Source organism: Sodiomyces alkalinus (assembly GCF_003711515.1).
Source record: "Sodiomyces alkalinus F11 unplaced genomic scaffold SODALscaffold_9, whole genome shotgun sequence".
Taxonomy (NCBI): domain Eukaryota; kingdom Fungi; phylum Ascomycota; class Sordariomycetes; order Glomerellales; family Plectosphaerellaceae; genus Sodiomyces; species Sodiomyces alkalinus.
The window spans coordinates 1,866,020-1,882,867 of NW_021167087.1; the positions used below are offsets into that span (position 1 = coordinate 1,866,020).

General features: G+C 55.5%; 6 protein-coding genes across 6 annotated transcripts; 4 read left to right on the forward strand and 2 right to left on the reverse strand.

Moving 5' to 3' along the window:
- SODALDRAFT_335740 (hypothetical protein) lies at window positions 1-1,845 on the forward strand. Its single transcript, XM_028612534.1, has one exon. The coding sequence runs from the start codon at window positions 399-401 to the stop codon at window positions 1,359-1,361; it is 963 nt and encodes a 320-aa protein (XP_028464443.1). The 5' UTR covers window positions 1-398; the 3' UTR covers window positions 1,362-1,845.
- On the reverse strand, window positions 1,656-4,437 carry SODALDRAFT_335741 (hypothetical protein). The gene is made up of 2 exons (XM_028612535.1): window positions 3,039-4,437; window positions 1,656-2,926 (listed from the first exon to the last, which is right to left on the reverse strand). Exons 1-2 carry the CDS (start codon window positions 4,164-4,166, stop codon window positions 1,991-1,993), a joined length of 2,064 nt encoding a protein of 687 aa, XP_028464444.1. The 5' UTR covers window positions 4,167-4,437; the 3' UTR covers window positions 1,656-1,990.
- An 843-nt stretch (window positions 4,438-5,280) lies between these two features.
- On the forward strand, window positions 5,281-6,956 carry SODALDRAFT_335743 (lactoylglutathione lyase). The gene is made up of 6 exons (XM_028612536.1): window positions 5,281-5,439; window positions 5,547-5,619; window positions 5,698-5,726; window positions 5,798-6,234; window positions 6,382-6,679; window positions 6,777-6,956. The coding sequence occupies exons 1-6, from the start codon at window positions 5,364-5,366 to the stop codon at window positions 6,950-6,952; spliced, it is 1,089 nt and encodes a 362-aa protein (XP_028464445.1). The 5' UTR covers window positions 5,281-5,363; the 3' UTR covers window positions 6,953-6,956.
- Window positions 6,957-7,801: 845 nt separating this feature from the next.
- SODALDRAFT_335744 (phosphoglycerate dehydrogenase) lies at window positions 7,802-10,184 on the forward strand. The gene has a single exon (XM_028612537.1). It carries the CDS (start codon window positions 8,182-8,184, stop codon window positions 9,982-9,984), a length of 1,803 nt encoding a protein of 600 aa, XP_028464446.1. The 5' UTR covers window positions 7,802-8,181; the 3' UTR covers window positions 9,985-10,184.
- A 1,074-nt stretch (window positions 10,185-11,258) lies between these two features.
- On the forward strand, window positions 11,259-14,724 carry SODALDRAFT_352578 (DUF21-domain-containing protein). Its single transcript, XM_028613597.1, has 4 exons — window positions 11,259-11,973; window positions 12,046-12,272; window positions 12,352-13,021; window positions 13,118-14,724. Exons 1-4 carry the CDS (start codon window positions 11,729-11,731, stop codon window positions 14,292-14,294), a joined length of 2,319 nt encoding a protein of 772 aa, XP_028464447.1. The 5' UTR covers window positions 11,259-11,728; the 3' UTR covers window positions 14,295-14,724.
- Window positions 14,386-16,525, reverse strand: SODALDRAFT_335746 (carboxy-cis,cis-muconate cyclase). Its single transcript, XM_028612538.1, has 3 exons — window positions 15,922-16,525; window positions 15,691-15,799; window positions 14,386-15,571 (listed from the first exon to the last, which is right to left on the reverse strand). The coding sequence occupies exons 1-3, from the start codon at window positions 16,066-16,068 to the stop codon at window positions 14,736-14,738; spliced, it is 1,092 nt and encodes a 363-aa protein (XP_028464448.1). The 5' UTR covers window positions 16,069-16,525; the 3' UTR covers window positions 14,386-14,735.
- Between the last annotated feature and the right edge of the window lie 323 nt (window positions 16,526-16,848).

Sequence of the window (16,848 nt, forward strand, 5' to 3'; positions counted from 1 at the left end):
ACCTTCTTGGACACCTGCTCCGTTCGTCCACATAATCCAGTGTCCGTCGTCTCGGCCGCCATCTAACTTTCTCAAAACAACCCCGCCTTATCCAGGTTAAATAGGCGGATTTCTTATTGTTTAGACCATTTGGATGGTTTCTATGGGGAATTAGCAAAGCCAAAGCTCTTCCTGACGACTCCCCTTGGCAGTGATTAAGAAGATAGGTACCACATCACGCCGACCTATCTACCCCACGACGGCTTGGACGACCCATCTCTCGCTGAGAACCCTCCTCTACCCCGGTTCTATCTTTGTGGCATTTCATCCAAACCGTGCTGCAATTGAGAATTGAGCTGAATTGACGATATTCGAGAGCCGAAGACCTCCAGACCTCGAGTCGGACTGAGCACGACATCATGTCCCTCAACACTCCGACCCCTCCCCTCCTACTCACAAAACGGCTCACGGCCTTCCTCAACGCCAATCTCTCTCCGACCCTCCACGCGGCCTTCATTACCACTGCATCCGGGAAGCTCCTCGCCCACGCCACGACCCCCTCCTTTGCCTCGTCCGGTTCATCTCCCGGGTCGCCCCCACCGCCGGGAAATGGTGGTGCCGCTACCATTTCGAGTACGACAGCCTCCCCGTCCGCTTCTTCCGTCTCGCTCCCGACCGGATCCCGTCCCAGCGCCGTCTCCCTCCTCCGCACCCAGGCCACCGTAGCCGCCAGCCTCTTCGCCCTGCACTCCGCGTCCTCCACGTCCATACCCGGCGCCCTCCCAGGCTCCTCCGAGTCCCACCTCGACCATGACGTGCTGCCCGACACAACCCCTGCGTCACCGACGACCGCCGCAGGCGGGAAGAAGAAGAACTCCAATTCCTGCAAATTACCCCTCACCATCACCGTCCAGCTCTCGAACGGCATCCTCGTCGTCCGCCGTCTGCGGTGCGGCCTGCTCTTCGTCTGCGTCGGCCCATTACCCGAACCAAGCGACGGCGCGTCTCACTCGCATCATCATCATCATCATCATCATCACACGGGCGGCAGCAGCAGCGCGCCGGGCGAAGGCGGCAGTAGTGCCGGCAGTGGTACCGGTGGCGGTCTCAGCGTGCCTGGCACTGCGACGCCGCGAGGTCAACAACACGGCAACGCGAGTCCCGCGCACATGCCCGCCTCGCCGTCCGAGGTGGATAGCGTCATGAGCGCCGGCGCGGCCACCACCGTTAGCGTTGCCAGCGCGGGGAGCAGTGTCGCCGGCAGCGTAGGGGCTGTGGCCGTCGTGTCGATGCGGAGACACGCCGAGGACCTGGCGCGGTGGTTGGATGACAAACTCGGGAGCCTCCGGGTGCCACAGGACGGAGTTGGCGCCGTGGAATGAGCGGCAGTTTACTGAATTCTGTGCTTTGGGGCGTATCTACCTACCTGGACGGAGAGATGTCCGACCAGTAGTTGAGCGCATGGCACGGGACAGAGAAAGAGAGATAGGGAGACAGAGAGACATGTCATGGACCGGCGTTTAGGGGCGTTGGGAAGATACCATAGCGGAAATCCGACCTGCGACTTGGAGTCGCAATAATTGCAAGACATGCAAATTTACTACTAGAATCTGGAAGGCAGACCAGCAAAAGCACACACGAAGAAAAAAAACCCCCCGAGAAATTGTCATCTTTGGCACGAGAGGAAACATCATAAGCTTTAACCGCAGGAGAGTAGTTATGTTGTCTTATTAAATCATGTGCTGCACTTGCCCACCCCGGTAAGTAGGCAAGTATGTATGTGTTTCGTCAGTAATGCTCTGCCCCGAGTATGCTTGGTGCCTGTGTAACGCCGAACAAACAACAAACGCCAAGTCGAAACCCCAAATGCTCTTCACATAAACGCTCAATCCTTGCGAGATGATACCATGTCCATTGCACGCACCTTTCCTGTATCCCCCTTTTGTAGTCCCCGGAGCCCCGGGTAGTGTAATATCTTAAAAGTCCGTTAGCGGGGAGGCGACAGCGGCATTCACTCGATGCTCATCCGCATCAAGCCGTCATGGGTGTCCGTCATGCCCTGAAGCCCTACCCGTCCCTTGTTACCGCCGAGGCGGTTGTTCAACGCCGCGCTATTATTATTCGTGGTCGTATTCCCGGGCGTCCCGGCGCCTAAGCTCGCGCTGCCACTGCCGGCCTCGCTCGGTGCACCACTCCCGCCGCCCCGATCCCCGCTGGTACTGCCGGCACGGGATCCCCACGGGGCCCCATCCCGCTGGAGGGGACTCTGTATGACGGGGGAGTTGTGGACGCTCATTCCCGGGCTGACGGCCCGGCGCTTGGAAATGTTAGGGTCGAAGTCGTCGTCGCGGCGCCGCTTGTTGTTGATGCGGCGCGTAATCTCCGCAGCACTCGGGGGCACCTGCGAACCCGGCCCTTGTCCCGGTCCCCCGAACCATCCCCATCCTGACCCTTGCGACACCCCCTGGGAGGCCCCGGCGGCGGATACGTCGCCCTTGGCGGATTCACCGCTAGCACTGGCCATAACAAACCCTGCCGTGGCGCCGAGCGAAGGGGAATCCATATTCGTGTCTTCGCTCATGCCCGAGGAGGAGCCCCTTGGCATGAGCGCGGACGGCGGCGGCGGCGGCGTGGTACGGGTGCCTATGCTGCTGGATTCTGAAAAGGTGTCCCAGAACTTCGGACCCTTCGAGTTCTTCAAGGCCTGTTGCTTAAAGCTGCTCGAAAGTCCCGATTCGGCCATCATCTCGTCCCCAGGGACATCGTCGAGATTGTCCTGGTTGGCCAAGTTCGGGGACGAAAGAGCGGTAGGTATACGTGGCTCGAGGTCGACGTCGCTCTCGCGAACCTGACGAATGACCTCGGCTTCTCGGCGGACTTCGGCTTCGACGGGGGCGCATTCCTCTAGAAGTGCGTGCTTTATTCGAGCAAAGTTTTTCGTCTTGGGCTGTCCGAATAATTACGTCAGTGATACTGAAGCAAGGGGGAACGAAGAAAGAGAGAGGATGACAGTTAAAGAAAGGGGGTGAAAAATGCCCCGGGAGCCTCTGGAGTCATACCATGAGATTACCCCGACGGGCAGCCACCTGCCGCATGATGGTATGTCTCTGTTTAAAGCCGTCATTGCCGGATCGTTCTTCCTCGCTACCAGATATGTGTAGCTGATTGGCCTGCCAGCTGATGCTTTCACGCCGCGGGTGCGACATGTCCTTGACAATGGGAGGTGATTTGGACAGCGCCGCCGCAGCTGCCGGTCCAAAGCCCAGACCTGGGAGTCCGCGAGTTTTCTTCTTCTTGGATTGTTTCCTCGAGCGTTGGCGCTGCTGGAAGCTCAGGAGGCTGTTGATAGCCGGAGATCCGGAGACCCCAATTGGGCCGGTAGTCCTGTTGATCTGCGGGGTGGTAACAAAGGCATCGTCCATATCCTCATCCATCATATCGTCGTCCTCGGAAGAGGAACTTTCGGAGCCCAGGTGGTTGGCACTTCCGAGGGAGCTGGAGATGTTTGTTGTGCGGTCGTGATTGCCTATGACGGACCATAGCGAGTTGGATGACTGTTCGGCATTCCCATAGTCTTGGTTTGTTCGGGCCGGTATGTTCATGGCACGGCCGGCACCGACGGTCGGGGATGAGTCGGCAGAGGATTGTTCGGCGAGAGTCGAGTGGTGCAGGCTGGTGGCAGCACGAGAAAAGTCCAGGCCGCGGGAGCGACGGGGCAGGATGTTTGTGGGGCTGGCATAAATGTGCGAATGGTCGAGCTTCGGGGAAAGGGGTGCGGGTTTGGTGAAAACGGCGGGGGCAGGAGACTGCAATGGCGTGGTAGAACCGTGCTCGGGTTGATGATCGGAGTGCTGATTTAAAGCGAGTGGTAAGGTGAGCCCGCGAGGGAGCTCGGGTCTTCTGGGTGTCACGGGCCCAGAGCCAGGGTTCCGGCTCAACGACGTGTCTCTAATATGATTATCGTCCTTGGACATTTTACTCCTAGCTTCCGAAGTAAACGGCGCCGGGGATGATTTCGCCGGCGTCCCACTCCCTCCACCTCCATCGGAGTAGGACCGTCCCCTGAAAACGGATGACGAGCCAATGTCTTGGTTTGATTGAACGGTCTGGTCTCTGCCTTGTGAATCATCCATCACCACTGCCTCGTCATAGTACCCGGGTTGAGTAAACTGAAACGGTCGGTCCATCTCATATAGTAGTCAATTCAGGTCGGTTGGTAGGTCGAATCCGCCGTGGATTTCGCACGATGGTACTGGGCTGGAGTGCCTTTCAAGTCATTGGTGTCGATATTCGGTGGGATGGAGAGGTAGACATCGCCGAATTAGTCGAGGATATGAGCGTCGAGGTTGATGAGCCCAGGGGAGATCAAGTCTGGAGGATCGTGCTTTGTTTGGCAGGTAATTGAAGGAGGAGAAAATGCGTATGCGTAAGCCCTTTCCCACGTTCTAGCGTTCCAACGTTGATGGGTTAGGTTTCTCGCGACTTCGTCATACTCTATTTGACGCGCCACGGGGACTAGACGGCGCAGCCCCACCTGCACCGTTAGGGTACGGATAATTAGTACATGTACATCATTGAATCGGTATCGTAGGTATTTTGGCCGCAACTACTTCGTAGACACTATTTCGCACTTTGGGACGTGTTCACCTGGATATTCCTCTCTTTCCCTCCCCCTCCTCCTTTTTTTCTTTTTCTTTTTTTCGTTTTGACTCGATTGCTATCAAAAATTGCCTTGAAAAAAGTGGAAGAAATGCATGCTGCTTGCGCGTGGGGTGTCCTCTGGAAGTAGAGAATCGAAATTGTTAATCATTTCAAGCGCCTCATGTTCAGGGTCACATACCTTAGGTACCCTCTCTGAAATTGGCTTCAATGGTTTAATCGCCGGTCACCCAACGTAACGTGCCTTGCCTCCCAGTCTCCTACCACATATTCCTTGGTCCTACAAATAACTGGACAGGTCCTAACCACAACTAATTTCTCTTTCTTGTTCCGCCTCAATTCGCCACAGTGTCCCGGCGCCTCAAAAGTCCAACCGATGTTCGGCTGATCCCCGTGCGACGGATGCAAGCTATATGAATGGGGTTGTTCATGATGGTCTGCTTAAACCCACCCTATGCTCTGTACTCCGTAATCACACATAGGATGGATCATGGGTAGTACGGCAGATGAGGTCGCCTAGCCCCACTAGCCTCAATGCTGGGTTGTCTCTCCTCAGGCCTTCGTAATTCACCTTGCGTTGAGAACTGCGGGGCAGGATATATATGCAAGAATCACTCGACCCCGCCAATCACCACTCCACCAATCTCGACGAACTTGAACTTTTTTGCCCTCCTCTCCGAAGGAAAGCCGAACACCGATAAGACACGGGGCATTGACCGTCATATATGTACTCATTCCGTCCGTTGCAGAGAATCCGACAGATCCAAGCCCTCTTCATCACAAAACCAAACGCCAGTACAGGTCCGTCTACCCCGAAATTTCCGACTTCACGTCTGTGGCACGAGAGAATGGAGAACCCAAGAGGAGAATCATAACAACACAGTGATACTGAACCTACACCGCACTAGCGCAATCCTACCGACATCACACGACCATGGCGACCACAACAGATACCAAGAAGTACAAACTCAATCACTCGATGTATGCCACCCCTGCCCTCTCGATCACCCCCAACCGATGTTACTTCTCAGGTCGACTCTCTGACTTTCAGCTTCCCAGGATCCGTGTGAAGGACCCGAAGGAGTCCGGTGCGCAATACCGTCTTCGACTCTTTTGTCCCCTCACGCGTCCAATTCCTAACCAACACACTCTCGGACAGTCAAGTTCTACGAGCTCCTGGGCATGAAAGTGATCAAGATCATCCGCCAGCCCGAGGCCAAGTTCGACCTGTACTTCCTCGCATACGACTCCCCCGGCGCCGTCTCGGCCGGCAACTCCACATTCGACCGCGAGGGCATCATCGAGCTGACCCACAACTACGGCACCGAGTCGGACCCGGATTATAAGATCAACAACGGCAACGTGGAACCCCACCGCGGCTTCGGCCACATCTGCATCTCCGTCGACAACATTCAAGCCGCCTGCTCCCGTATCGAGGCCGCCGGATACACTTTCCAGAAGAAGCTCACGGACGGCCGCATGCGCCATATCGCCTTTGTCAAGGACCCAGATTCGTACTGGGTGGAAGTCATCTCCTGGAATGACGTGAACAAGACAGAGGGCATCACCGAGACGGATGTCTCGACGTACAGAATGGTTCGTCTCTCGCGGTTCTTTTGGGCCCTATTGTTGCCATGTTGCTGGACCCCAAAGAACGAAGAAGTGGGCGGGCCTTGGGTAGAGACAAGAGAAGGAGACTTCATCAGTGCGGAGAGCTGACGTATGAATCCCCCCCCTCTGCAGAACCACACCATGCTCCGAGTCAAGGACGCAGAAAAGTCCCTCAAATTCTACCGGGATGTCTTGGGCATGTCGCTGTTCCGCACGAACGAGAACGCGGCAGCCGGCTTCACACTCTATTTCCTCGGCTACCCTGGAGCCAAGGGCCTCCCTGCGCAGGACGCGACCGGTGGCGCCGAGGGTCAGAACACGGCTGATCGTGAAGGTCTCCTGGAGCTCACATGGAACCATGGCACCGAGAAGGACGAGGACTTCAAATACCACAACGGAAACGACCAGCCCCAGGGCTTCGGTCATATTTGTGAGTTTGAAGCCCATGCCTCCCTTAGAGGGCCCTTTGCCAGAGAAGTCTCACCCTACGGAATGAAGCGAAGAACGGGAAGCTGACAGCGAACAAGGCGTCTCCGTCGACAACCTTGACGCGGCTTGCCAACGGCTCGAAGACCTAAAGGTGAATTGGAAGAAGAGGTTGACGGATGGACGGATGAAGAACGTGGCGTTCATCTTGGACCCCGACAACTACTGGATTGAAATTGTACAGAATGAGAGGTTTAGCGGAAAGGATAATTTTTAGACGGCCTGCCATGCCAGGAGCAGACCTGAGTGTGCGGCGTAGGGAGTACGGAGTGTGAATGTGCTGTGAACCACCCACACCCCCCCCACCCCCCCCGGGGGGGCGTTCAACGTTGGATAAGGTGGCGCACAGGGGCGATTGTTGGCTTGCTACCGTAGCGTGGCGTGACGCGAGAGAGTGGGAGAGCGGGGTGCCTTGAAAGATAGTGCTCCGTAAATCCTAGGTACCTTATTACTCAGTACAGTATTCGTACTCCGTAGTGGCAGATCCAGTACCTTATGGATCATGGCCATCTCGTGTCCATGAGACTGTAAGGTACTCTGTACCTACGGTCGTCCCTCATCCACATGTACCCGTCACCCGACTTGCCGACTGTTACTTGCGTTGCCTTTGGTCGTCTGCTGGGCTTCCACCAAAAACGTTCGAGATCCATACCTATGGTAGGTAAACACTGCCTTGACCATCTCATCGTCATGCATGTCCCACGGTTCCGGCCCAGTAAAAGTGCGGGGGGAATAGCAGGGTGGCAGCGCATTGCATTAGCCATTCGTGGGGGAAGCCTATCACAGGGGGCGCGACTTGTTTACTTGCAACCCTGACGCCGTCTCACCAAGCACTCCCTCTATGTCTTGACCAACATCATCCCCTTATAGGTCGGTGGCGTATGAACACTTTGTACCCCACGGTCTGCATCCGCCACTGAGTCCTGTCGATGAGTAAATACTATTAGTAGCTAGGCCTTGCGTGCTTCTATCTGCGTCGTCTTACAGTCTCGGCAATGCGACTGAACCGGTATACCCTTACAGATATTATCCCGGTAACGTACTTCCGCCCCCGTGACCCTGACTTCGCTTGAAGACATATATTGCGGGGCAGGAGAGCAGGCCAAGGGTCATGAATTGCGCCTTCACTGGTTTGCGCGCCTGCACCATCTACCTAGGTAGCTTCCAATTGGTTTTGGCAGTATCGAGGGACCATTTGACTTCCCCTCGTCTGTCAACGAAGAAGTTGCCCGTCCGAAAAGAGCTATAAGAACGGGCGGGGCGGGGACTCGTCCAGGTCTTCCTTTCGCAGGGATTATTTCTTTGTCCTCAAACTCTTTCTCTCAGTTTCAACGAGGGGAAAACAACCTTCACCATCACCTCACCTGTCTGCAGAATTTCCTGAAACAACAGACGTGACACGCGAAGAAGCTAGCAGAGTGGTTACCATTATTTCTCATCGACACCATGGCTCCATCGGCAATCGAAACCGTAACGTCGTCGGGGTCTTCGCTCGTATCTTCCGATAGGCCGCGCATCCTAGTGCCCGAAAAAGTTTCCCCTGATGGCCTCGCCCTCTTCAAAGACAAGTACGATGTAGACATCCGGCTTGGTTTGACGGCGGACGAATTGATCGCCGAGATACCCCGATACCATGCCTTGATCGTCCGATCCGAGACCAAGGTCACTGCCAGCGTGTTGGCGGCCGGCAAGAAGCTGAGGGTCGTCGCACGAGCCGGGGTCGGCGTAGACAACATCGACGTCGACGCCGCCACAGCCCAGGGCATCATCGTCGTCAACTCGCCCGCAGGGAACATAGTGGCGGCGGCGGAGCATACCATTGCCCTGCTGCTTGCCACGGCCCGCAACGTGGGGCGGGCTGACGCAGGCATGAAGGGCGACAAATGGGAGCGCGGGAAACTCGTCGGCGTCGAGGTTGGACAGAAGACTCTAGGCATCATTGGCCTTGGTAAGGTGGGGATGAAGGTCGCCCGAATGGCCATCGGACTCGGGATGAAAGTCAAGGCGGTCGATCCCTATGCTAGCAAGGACATTGCCGAACAAGCGCAGGTCGAACTCGTCTCCGATCTAAGCGCGCTGTTGCCCGAGGTCGACTTTCTGACCACCCACACGCCGCTGATGGCGACCACCCTAGGGCTCATCAAGGAGGCCGAGCTGCAAAAGATGAAGAGGACGGCCCGAGTCCTCAACGTAGCACGAGGAGGCGTGTATGACGAAGCGGCACTGATCAAGGGCCTCGACGAAGGATGGATCGCGGGCGCCGGTATCGACGTCTTCACATCTGAACCGCCGGCCGCCGACTCGACAGCCTCACGGCTGGCAAGACATCCGAAGGTAGTCGCGACGCCGCATCTGGGCGCATCCACGGTCGAAGCCCAGGAGAACGTCTCGATGGACGTGTGTAGGCAGGTAGCCGAGATCCTGCGAGGGGGGCTTCCGTCGGCGGCCGTCAACGCGCCCCTGATTCTGCCGGAGGAGTACCGCAAGCTCCAGCCTTTCGTCCAGCTGGTGGAAAAGATGGGCGGGATCTATACGCAACATTTCGTGCGCAGCCAGGGCGGCATGGTGGGGGGCCGGAAATTCGAGCTGGTCTACCAGGGCGAGCTGTCGGGTCTGTCCAACACCCGGCCCTTGCTGGCGGCCCTGGTGAAGGGCCTCGTGTCGTCGATCAGCGACTCGGGAGGCCGAGATGTGAACATCGTCAACGCAGGACTGATCGCCAAGGAGAAAGGAATCCTGATCAGCGAGACACACAGCGGCGAGACCAATAATGTGATATACTCGAGCCTGGTGACGCTGCGGTCGTATGACGGGGATAGCCCGGGATCGGAGCGTTGTATCGCAGGCTACGTCTCGGGACGGAGCGTGTATATCTCCAAGTTGGGCCAATTCAGTGCCACATTCAGACCTGAAGGCACGCTGCTAGTGCTGCACAACTATGACGAGCCCGGAAAAATTGGCGGCGTGGGCATGGTGCTAGGCCGCCATGGGATCAACATCCGGTTCATGCAGGTCGCAAGCCTCGATGCCGAGGCGAGGGAGGAGAGGGCGAAGAGGGCTCTGAGTCAACTGGCCACGGGTGCCGGAGCAGAGAGCGACAACCCCGAAGCTTCGGAGGGCTCGTCGAATGGGAAGGAGGACAGGGAGGCGTTAATGATCCTCGGCGTCGACGATACGATGAGCGAAGAGGTGATCGAGGACCTGAAAAAGGCCGAGGGTATTCTCGATGTCAGCTTGGTCAGATTATGATCAGGGAGAGTGTTTGGGCCTGACTATAATCCGTATTCTGTCTAGTATATAGAAGCTAGGGTGTAAAACGACGCTCTTGTTCGGTAATAAGGTTGTTGATTAATAGAAGAGAGCTCCCTAGATACCAGCTATAGTGGAGATACTATAAGCCCTAGTGGCTACCCCTATACGGGTTACGTAACCCGCCTATTAACCCTGCCCTTTTTAAATAACAGCTTAACCCTAAGCCTTAACGATAACTCTTTATAGTAATAAAATTATAGTAGAATCTTCTAGTAGTTTAGGTGTAATAAAGGGATAGTATTTTACTAGGCAAAATAACTATATATAAGTACTATAGATAAGTCCTACTTTGGATAAGCCTATAAACAGATTCCTACAATTAACACGATTCCTTATATAATCCTGCTAGGTTGATCTTATGTTTTCATATCTCTCCCCTTGCTTCAAGGTAACGGGCGGCGGTTTTTTCTTTCTTTTTTCTTTCTTTTTTAGTCCCTCGCCTGATGAAACAATGGCAATGCATATTGCTAGTACTGTTCCTCCATTGGTTTCGTGACAAGTGACTCTGGATGCTGTGTAGCTACTTATGAATCTCTGGAGCATTGTGGGCGTAAGTAAACTCTAGACGAAGACCTTTGTGAAAGAGGGTAAGAACGACATGGTTGAGATGGATAAATTCACCTACGGAACATTTATGGACTATATCGTCGTCTCTCGGGTTGTTTGTGTGTATACCTCAAGTGATGGGTTTTGAACAGGTAAAATTAGAGATGACGATATGACGAGATGACGATTCTTCGTGCAGTCCGAGTCAGTGTGGTGATGGACAGGTGATGTTTTGGTTGCAACTTGAAAATTAGGAGCTACGTCTGCATGTATCCGTGGTACTTCGTACAGGAAAGGGAGCTACATAAGGTAAGGTACGTCCGATAGGTACATGTACGGAGAAGCTGCCAAGTAGCGCTATCACGTTCTTCCAATCAGCACACCGCAACCGGTCACAAGGAGTCAAAATGTGGACCCCATTGTACCCTAAGATTCGCGTAGAACTGAAGCTGTGTCTAAGGTAATGTGGCGTCATCCGGGAAGATTAAGTACTGAGCAAGGATCTCGGTACCGCTACCGAGCAAATGACCGTGGAGCAAGCAGCATAAGGTAAGGCCCAGACTCATCACTCCGGGACTCGCAGCGTCCATGCGTCGTCCATCCGTAACTTACAGGTACGTAAGGTACGTTGTATTAGGTTACCTCCCCCCCAATTACGCCCATTACGCCCTCCAAGCTTCTTCGCCCCTCCCCCAAAAAGAACTGCTTTTTATTGTCGACGAACACGTTTTCCACCGGATCCGACTCAATGGCACAACAATCCATCTCGAGAAGAGGCCGTTTAGCCGTCCGTATTTACTAGTGGAGTGTTTTACACTCGTCTCCTCTCGAATTCTCGGCACATATCTTCTCACTTTGCGGCCGGTGTGCTCGTCCATTACGCGACGAACGACGACGACCGTCAAACTTCCAAGTCGAGCCGCGCCGGATCATATTTTGGTCATCCGGTCAACCCGTACCCATATAGATAACTTCGATTCTTATCTTCCATCGGCTCTCGACGAACATACTGCTAGTTATCATGCCTTGCTGAGTCTCGCACCGCCATCGACTTCACGACATCGGCAAACCAGTCTCGCCACGACCACACTATCCCCGTCACTTCGTTGCCCATCGAACCGAGCACAATACAAACATGGTTGCAAGATACGCGCCGCGGCCCGGAAACTCGGCAGGTGCCTTTGGCATCGTGCGGTCCAGCGTTCTAGGCCTAGGCCGTGCCCTGACCCTGGGGCTCTCCTCCGTCGTCGCCGCCCCGTTGGGCGCAAACAGTCATTACGACGAGGGGCCCGAGGAAACCGGTGCCGCTCGCTGGGTCTTGTTCGTATTGGCAATGGTCCTTGTCATCTCCGGCGGGGCCTTCGCCGGCTTGACCATCGCGTATGTTGCTCCACTCTCCGAACCTTTGGCTTTCCACTCATCATCAATTCAAGCTGCTAACATAACGTGAAGCCTAATGGGCCAAGACAACATCTATCTCCAAGTTCTGTCCGGCGATCCGAGCGAACCGCAGTGTAACAATGCGAGACGTGTACACAACTTGCTCAACCGGGGGAAACATTGGGTTCTTGTCACTTTGCTCCTGGCCAATGTTGTTGTCAACGAATCTCTGCCTGTTGTGCTGGACCGATGCCTGGGAGGTGGTGTTGCTGCCATTGTAGGCAGTACCGTCTTAATCGGTATGTCTCTGCTCTTTTATGCCTTCCACCCGCTCTCTCGTCTCCTTTCCTTCGTTGTTGTTCTAATCGTAGCCCGCAGTCATCTTTGGTGAAGTTGTCCCCCAGTCGATCTGCGTCCGCTATGGTCTGCAGATCGGAGGTATCATGGCCAAACCAGTCCTCGTCATGATGTGGCTGTTGGCCCCTATCGCCTGGCCTATCGCCAAGCTCCTCGACTGGGCTCTCGGTGAGGACCACGGTACCGTCTACAAGAAGAGCGGTCTGAAGACGCTTGTTACCCTGCACAAATCGCTAGGAGATGTGGGTGAACGGCTCAACCAAGACGAGGTCACCATCATCAGTGCCGTGCTCGACTTGAAGGACAAGCCTGTTTCTAGCGTCATGACGCCCATGGAGGACGTTTTTGTCATGGCCGAAGATACAGTACTCGATGAGAAGACCATGGACAAGATACTCTCCGCTGGATATTCCAGGATTCCCATCCACGCCCCTGGCAAACCCAGAGACTTTGTCGGCATGCTCCTGGTCAAGATACTCATCACCTACGACCCTGAGGATTCCTGCCAGGTAAAGGATTTTCCTCTAGCTACTCTTCCGGAAACTCGCCCAGAGACAAGCTGCCTGGATATTGTCAACTTCTTTCAGGAAGGCAAGTCGCACATGGTCCTCGTCTCTGAGTATCCTGGAGAGGATCGCGGGGTGCTCGGAGTTGTCACGCTGGAGGATGTGATTGAGGAGCTAATTGGGGAGTAAGTGTCCCACTGCCCCCCCCGCCCCCCTCCTTTTTTTTCTTCTTTTTTTTCTTTGCCGCCCATCGCAGAACACAAAAACTAATTATTTCCAAGGGAAATTATTGATGAATCGGACGTGTATATCGATGTGCACAAGGCGATTCGCAGATTAACGCCCGCGCCCAAAGCTCGGCCTCACAAGAAAGACGCCGAGAGTTCAGCTAGCCATGTAAGCGAAAACGGTAAGCTCATCGATGTGGACGAGGTTGCCGAGCCTCAGGCAAGTTCCGAGGCCTCCGGCGCTCTGCCAGATGGAACGTTGATTCTGTCGAGCAGCCCTGGTCAGCACACGGCGACTTTTCTTATGCGGAGAAGCTCGGCCGGACCGGATGGACGTCTGCAAGAATCAATGGTCCCTGTCAAAGCCAATCTCGAAGAACTCAAGAACCAGTTAAAGCATCTGGGACCCTCAAACCGCAACACGCACCCCCTGGATACCAGGTCGACTACGGTCAAGATCAAATCTATAGTGGGATTGACGCCGAGTCATACGATGAGCCCATCGGGTCTTCGCCCGGCGTCCCTGGCGAGCGAACGACTTGACCCCAACCTGGAAGCCATCCAGAGAGAAGACGAAAGCACGCCGCTCATCCAGCCGACTGTCTCTGGAAAGGGCGGCGCGCAAGCCGTGCGTAGGAGCTACGGCGGCGCCGGTATGAGTGAGGCGCAAACGAGACTCGCGGTTCAACATACGGATGATCTAGCATCCCCCACGAGCACTCTCGAACTGCAAATGCCCACAATTTGGCCCGAGGGGGGCAGTACCAAGACCGCCAACGGCAAGAGCCCCGGTTCTACCTCTGGCGCCACTGGCAGAGAGCGGAGGAAACCCGGTAGTAGCGGGACCAGCACCAACAGCGGCGTCAGCGAAGGGAACCTGACGCCCAAGCAACACATCGCCCGCAGCGGAAGCATCAGCGAGAACGTGGTGGAAACGAGCTCGGGGGTGCACAAGATCATCATCCAGGCGTCCAGCGCCGAGGTGGAATACCTGTCAAACGCCCTTGGCGGGTGGGGGGGGCCCGGCAACAAGCACGCGCGGGAGGAGCTGCAGGTCGCAGTAGAGGAAGCATCGGAAGAAGACGAGAATGCGAGCGAGTTGACGTCGTCGGGTGGCCCGTCTTCGTCGGTTCCATCCGCATCGAATGATGACGGGAATGGGAATCAGACAAGCGGCAACAGCGAAAAGAAGAACAAGAAGAAGAAGAAGAAGAAGAAGGGCAAGTCCTAGCTTGGCTGGTCGCAAGGGAGCCAGCACCATGTTCTGCTGGAGGGCGGAGCATCATCGACGGAAAGAAAAGGGGAACACTGTGATAAGACAGGATTGCGAATGTATGCGTGCGTGTTACGCACCGCCTGTACTATGGTATCTTTTAATTCCAAAGCAGTTCATGTTTTAGCCTCATCTATCCATGTGCCATCTTGGATTCCTCTTTTATCCTTGTTTTTTTTTTTTTCCCACTTTCCAACTGCCTGTCATATGCGGTTTCTTGGCGGGTGGGGATGGATACAAGATGAGTCGTGCCACGGACGGCGCCTTGGTGAATATATCCAAGTCTTGTCGGCCCTTTCCTTTTCTTTTTTTCTTTATTTTTTTTATTTTTTGCCGTTCCTTTACTTTTTCGTTTCGTCTTTTTCTTCTCTTCTCTTCCTTTTTTTTTCTCGCTCCCGCCTAATCGTACCAGATGGCATTCATACCAAATCCGGGTTCGGGGATCCTCAGACGTGCCACGCGGGCGAGGAATTCATCTTGCCAGCGGTAAACCTCGATCCAACCCTCCTGGTCGTCCGTGATGGCGACCCACTCGTCGCTCCAATCGCAAGGGGCTACGGCGTTGCTGTGGCCGCCACTAGTCGGGGTAGGGTTCAGGCAGATCTGCTTCTCAATGTCGCCGTTGTCAGCCAGGCGGAAGGCGGCGATGTAGCCCGTCAGGTCGAAACTGTTGGCGCGGCTGGTGGCGAAGAGGTAGCGGCCCGAGTGGGACAGCTCGCAGACGTCGGCGCGGTACATGGTCCAGCGGTCGGGGATGCCGGGGGGGATGAGCGGGTAGGAGCGGTGGGTGTAGACGGGCAGCTTGGAGATGGGGTCGACGAGGTAGAGGCACAGGCGGTTGCCGGCCTCCATCAGGGCGTAGAGGTAGTTGCCGGACGGGTGCATGGCGACCCAGCGGGGGTGGTCGCGGGGGTCGGGGGCGTCGACGGAGCCTACGAGCTCGAGGGCGCCGGTGGTGGGGTCCTTGCGGTGCGTCCAGAGCTTGTTGGCGCGGAGGTCGGCGGAGTACAGGTACGTCTCGGTCGGGTCGAAGACGGAACCGTGGATACCAGAGTGGGGGTCGAGGGAAAAGTGTTGGACGGGCTCGGGGGCGAGGGCGCCAGTCTCGGTCACGGGGAAGACGGTGCCGGCGCCTGCATGGTTATAGAAGGGGTTCGCGTAGACGGCGTAAGGGGGTTGGCGGGCGGCGAGGAGGAAGATGGCGCGCGTGTTCGTCTCGGAGGAGGACGCCCGGGCTACAAAAGGGATTTCACGATTAGGTCTAGCGCAATTCATCCAAGGCGTCTCGGGTATGTCCTTCCAAGCAAGGTAGGCGGTAGGCGCTGGAGGCCGTGAGAAATGGGCGGAGACGTACGATCATGGGTCATAGGATGAGAGGCTTCGTGGACAATCTCAGTCGGGCTCCTGACAGCGTAGCTTGACCATTTCTTCATGGCGGCGCCGTAGATGTTCTTCTTGGCATGCTGTTTGTTGTGTTCCATGTTAACAACTTCGACCGACTGACTGCTTAAGACTGCACTAGCTGGGGAAGAGGGCGAGGGTCGGAAGACAGTAATAAGAAAGGCAAGGGGGGCCAAGGGCATACGTCAAAGCTCATCCAGGATATGGCTTCGTCGTGAGCTATCTCAGTACGCTTGACGAGGGTCAGAGTAAGCTTCTCATCGTCGAAGGCAACGGTGAAGATAGCCCCTGGAGGTGTCCAGGTGCCAACCATAAGGTGGTGTACGGGCATCTTGACACTCGACGAGGTGTGAAGGGGTCGTAATATCGGCGATGGACGATGTGATGATGATGACGCCGGCCAGGACGAGCCGAGTAAGCGACTAGGACAGCCGGAGGTTAGGATGTTTCGTAAAGTCGGGCGAAGTAAGGGCATGCGTGGCCAGGCCCGAAATTGTCCAACTGTTCAGTTCTATCACGAGGGAACCTCTCGGAGAGGGGAGAGGGGAGAGGGAAGAGGGGAGAGGGAAGAGGGAAGAGGGAAGAGAGGAGGGATAATGGCACGAGGGAGTATGAGACGAGTGTGTGAACAGGAGGTGTTCCAAGTCCGGAGTAGCTAAGTAGCTAAGCTTGCTACCTTACAAGACCCTATCGGTAGCAATTAGCGGGTGCGGCGCACACCGGCAAGGCATCGGGGCTCATTCCAGTGTCTGTCAACATGCGGAGGGCCCAATTGATTCCAAGTCCAGATCTCAAGAGTGGATAGGTCCGATGTCCCATGGGGGGAGGGGTGGAAAACGAAAAGACGGCATTGGAGTCGGGAGCGTGGGGTTGTGTTGTGTTGAGTAGGTACCATGTACCCATGTACAGGGGGTTCTTGCGATTACCTAAGGTACCTATCTGCGATTATCTATAGGGGCATATGATTGGTAGCTGGGATGGGAGAATGATGTGAGCTCGCTGGATTCTCCCCCGAAAGATTCCAGAACACCACTGCGACAAGCTGCACTACCCCGCCAAGTGGGGTTGTTCTAAGACGAGGAGCTCTGAAAAGGTAGGAGGGGCTCATTTA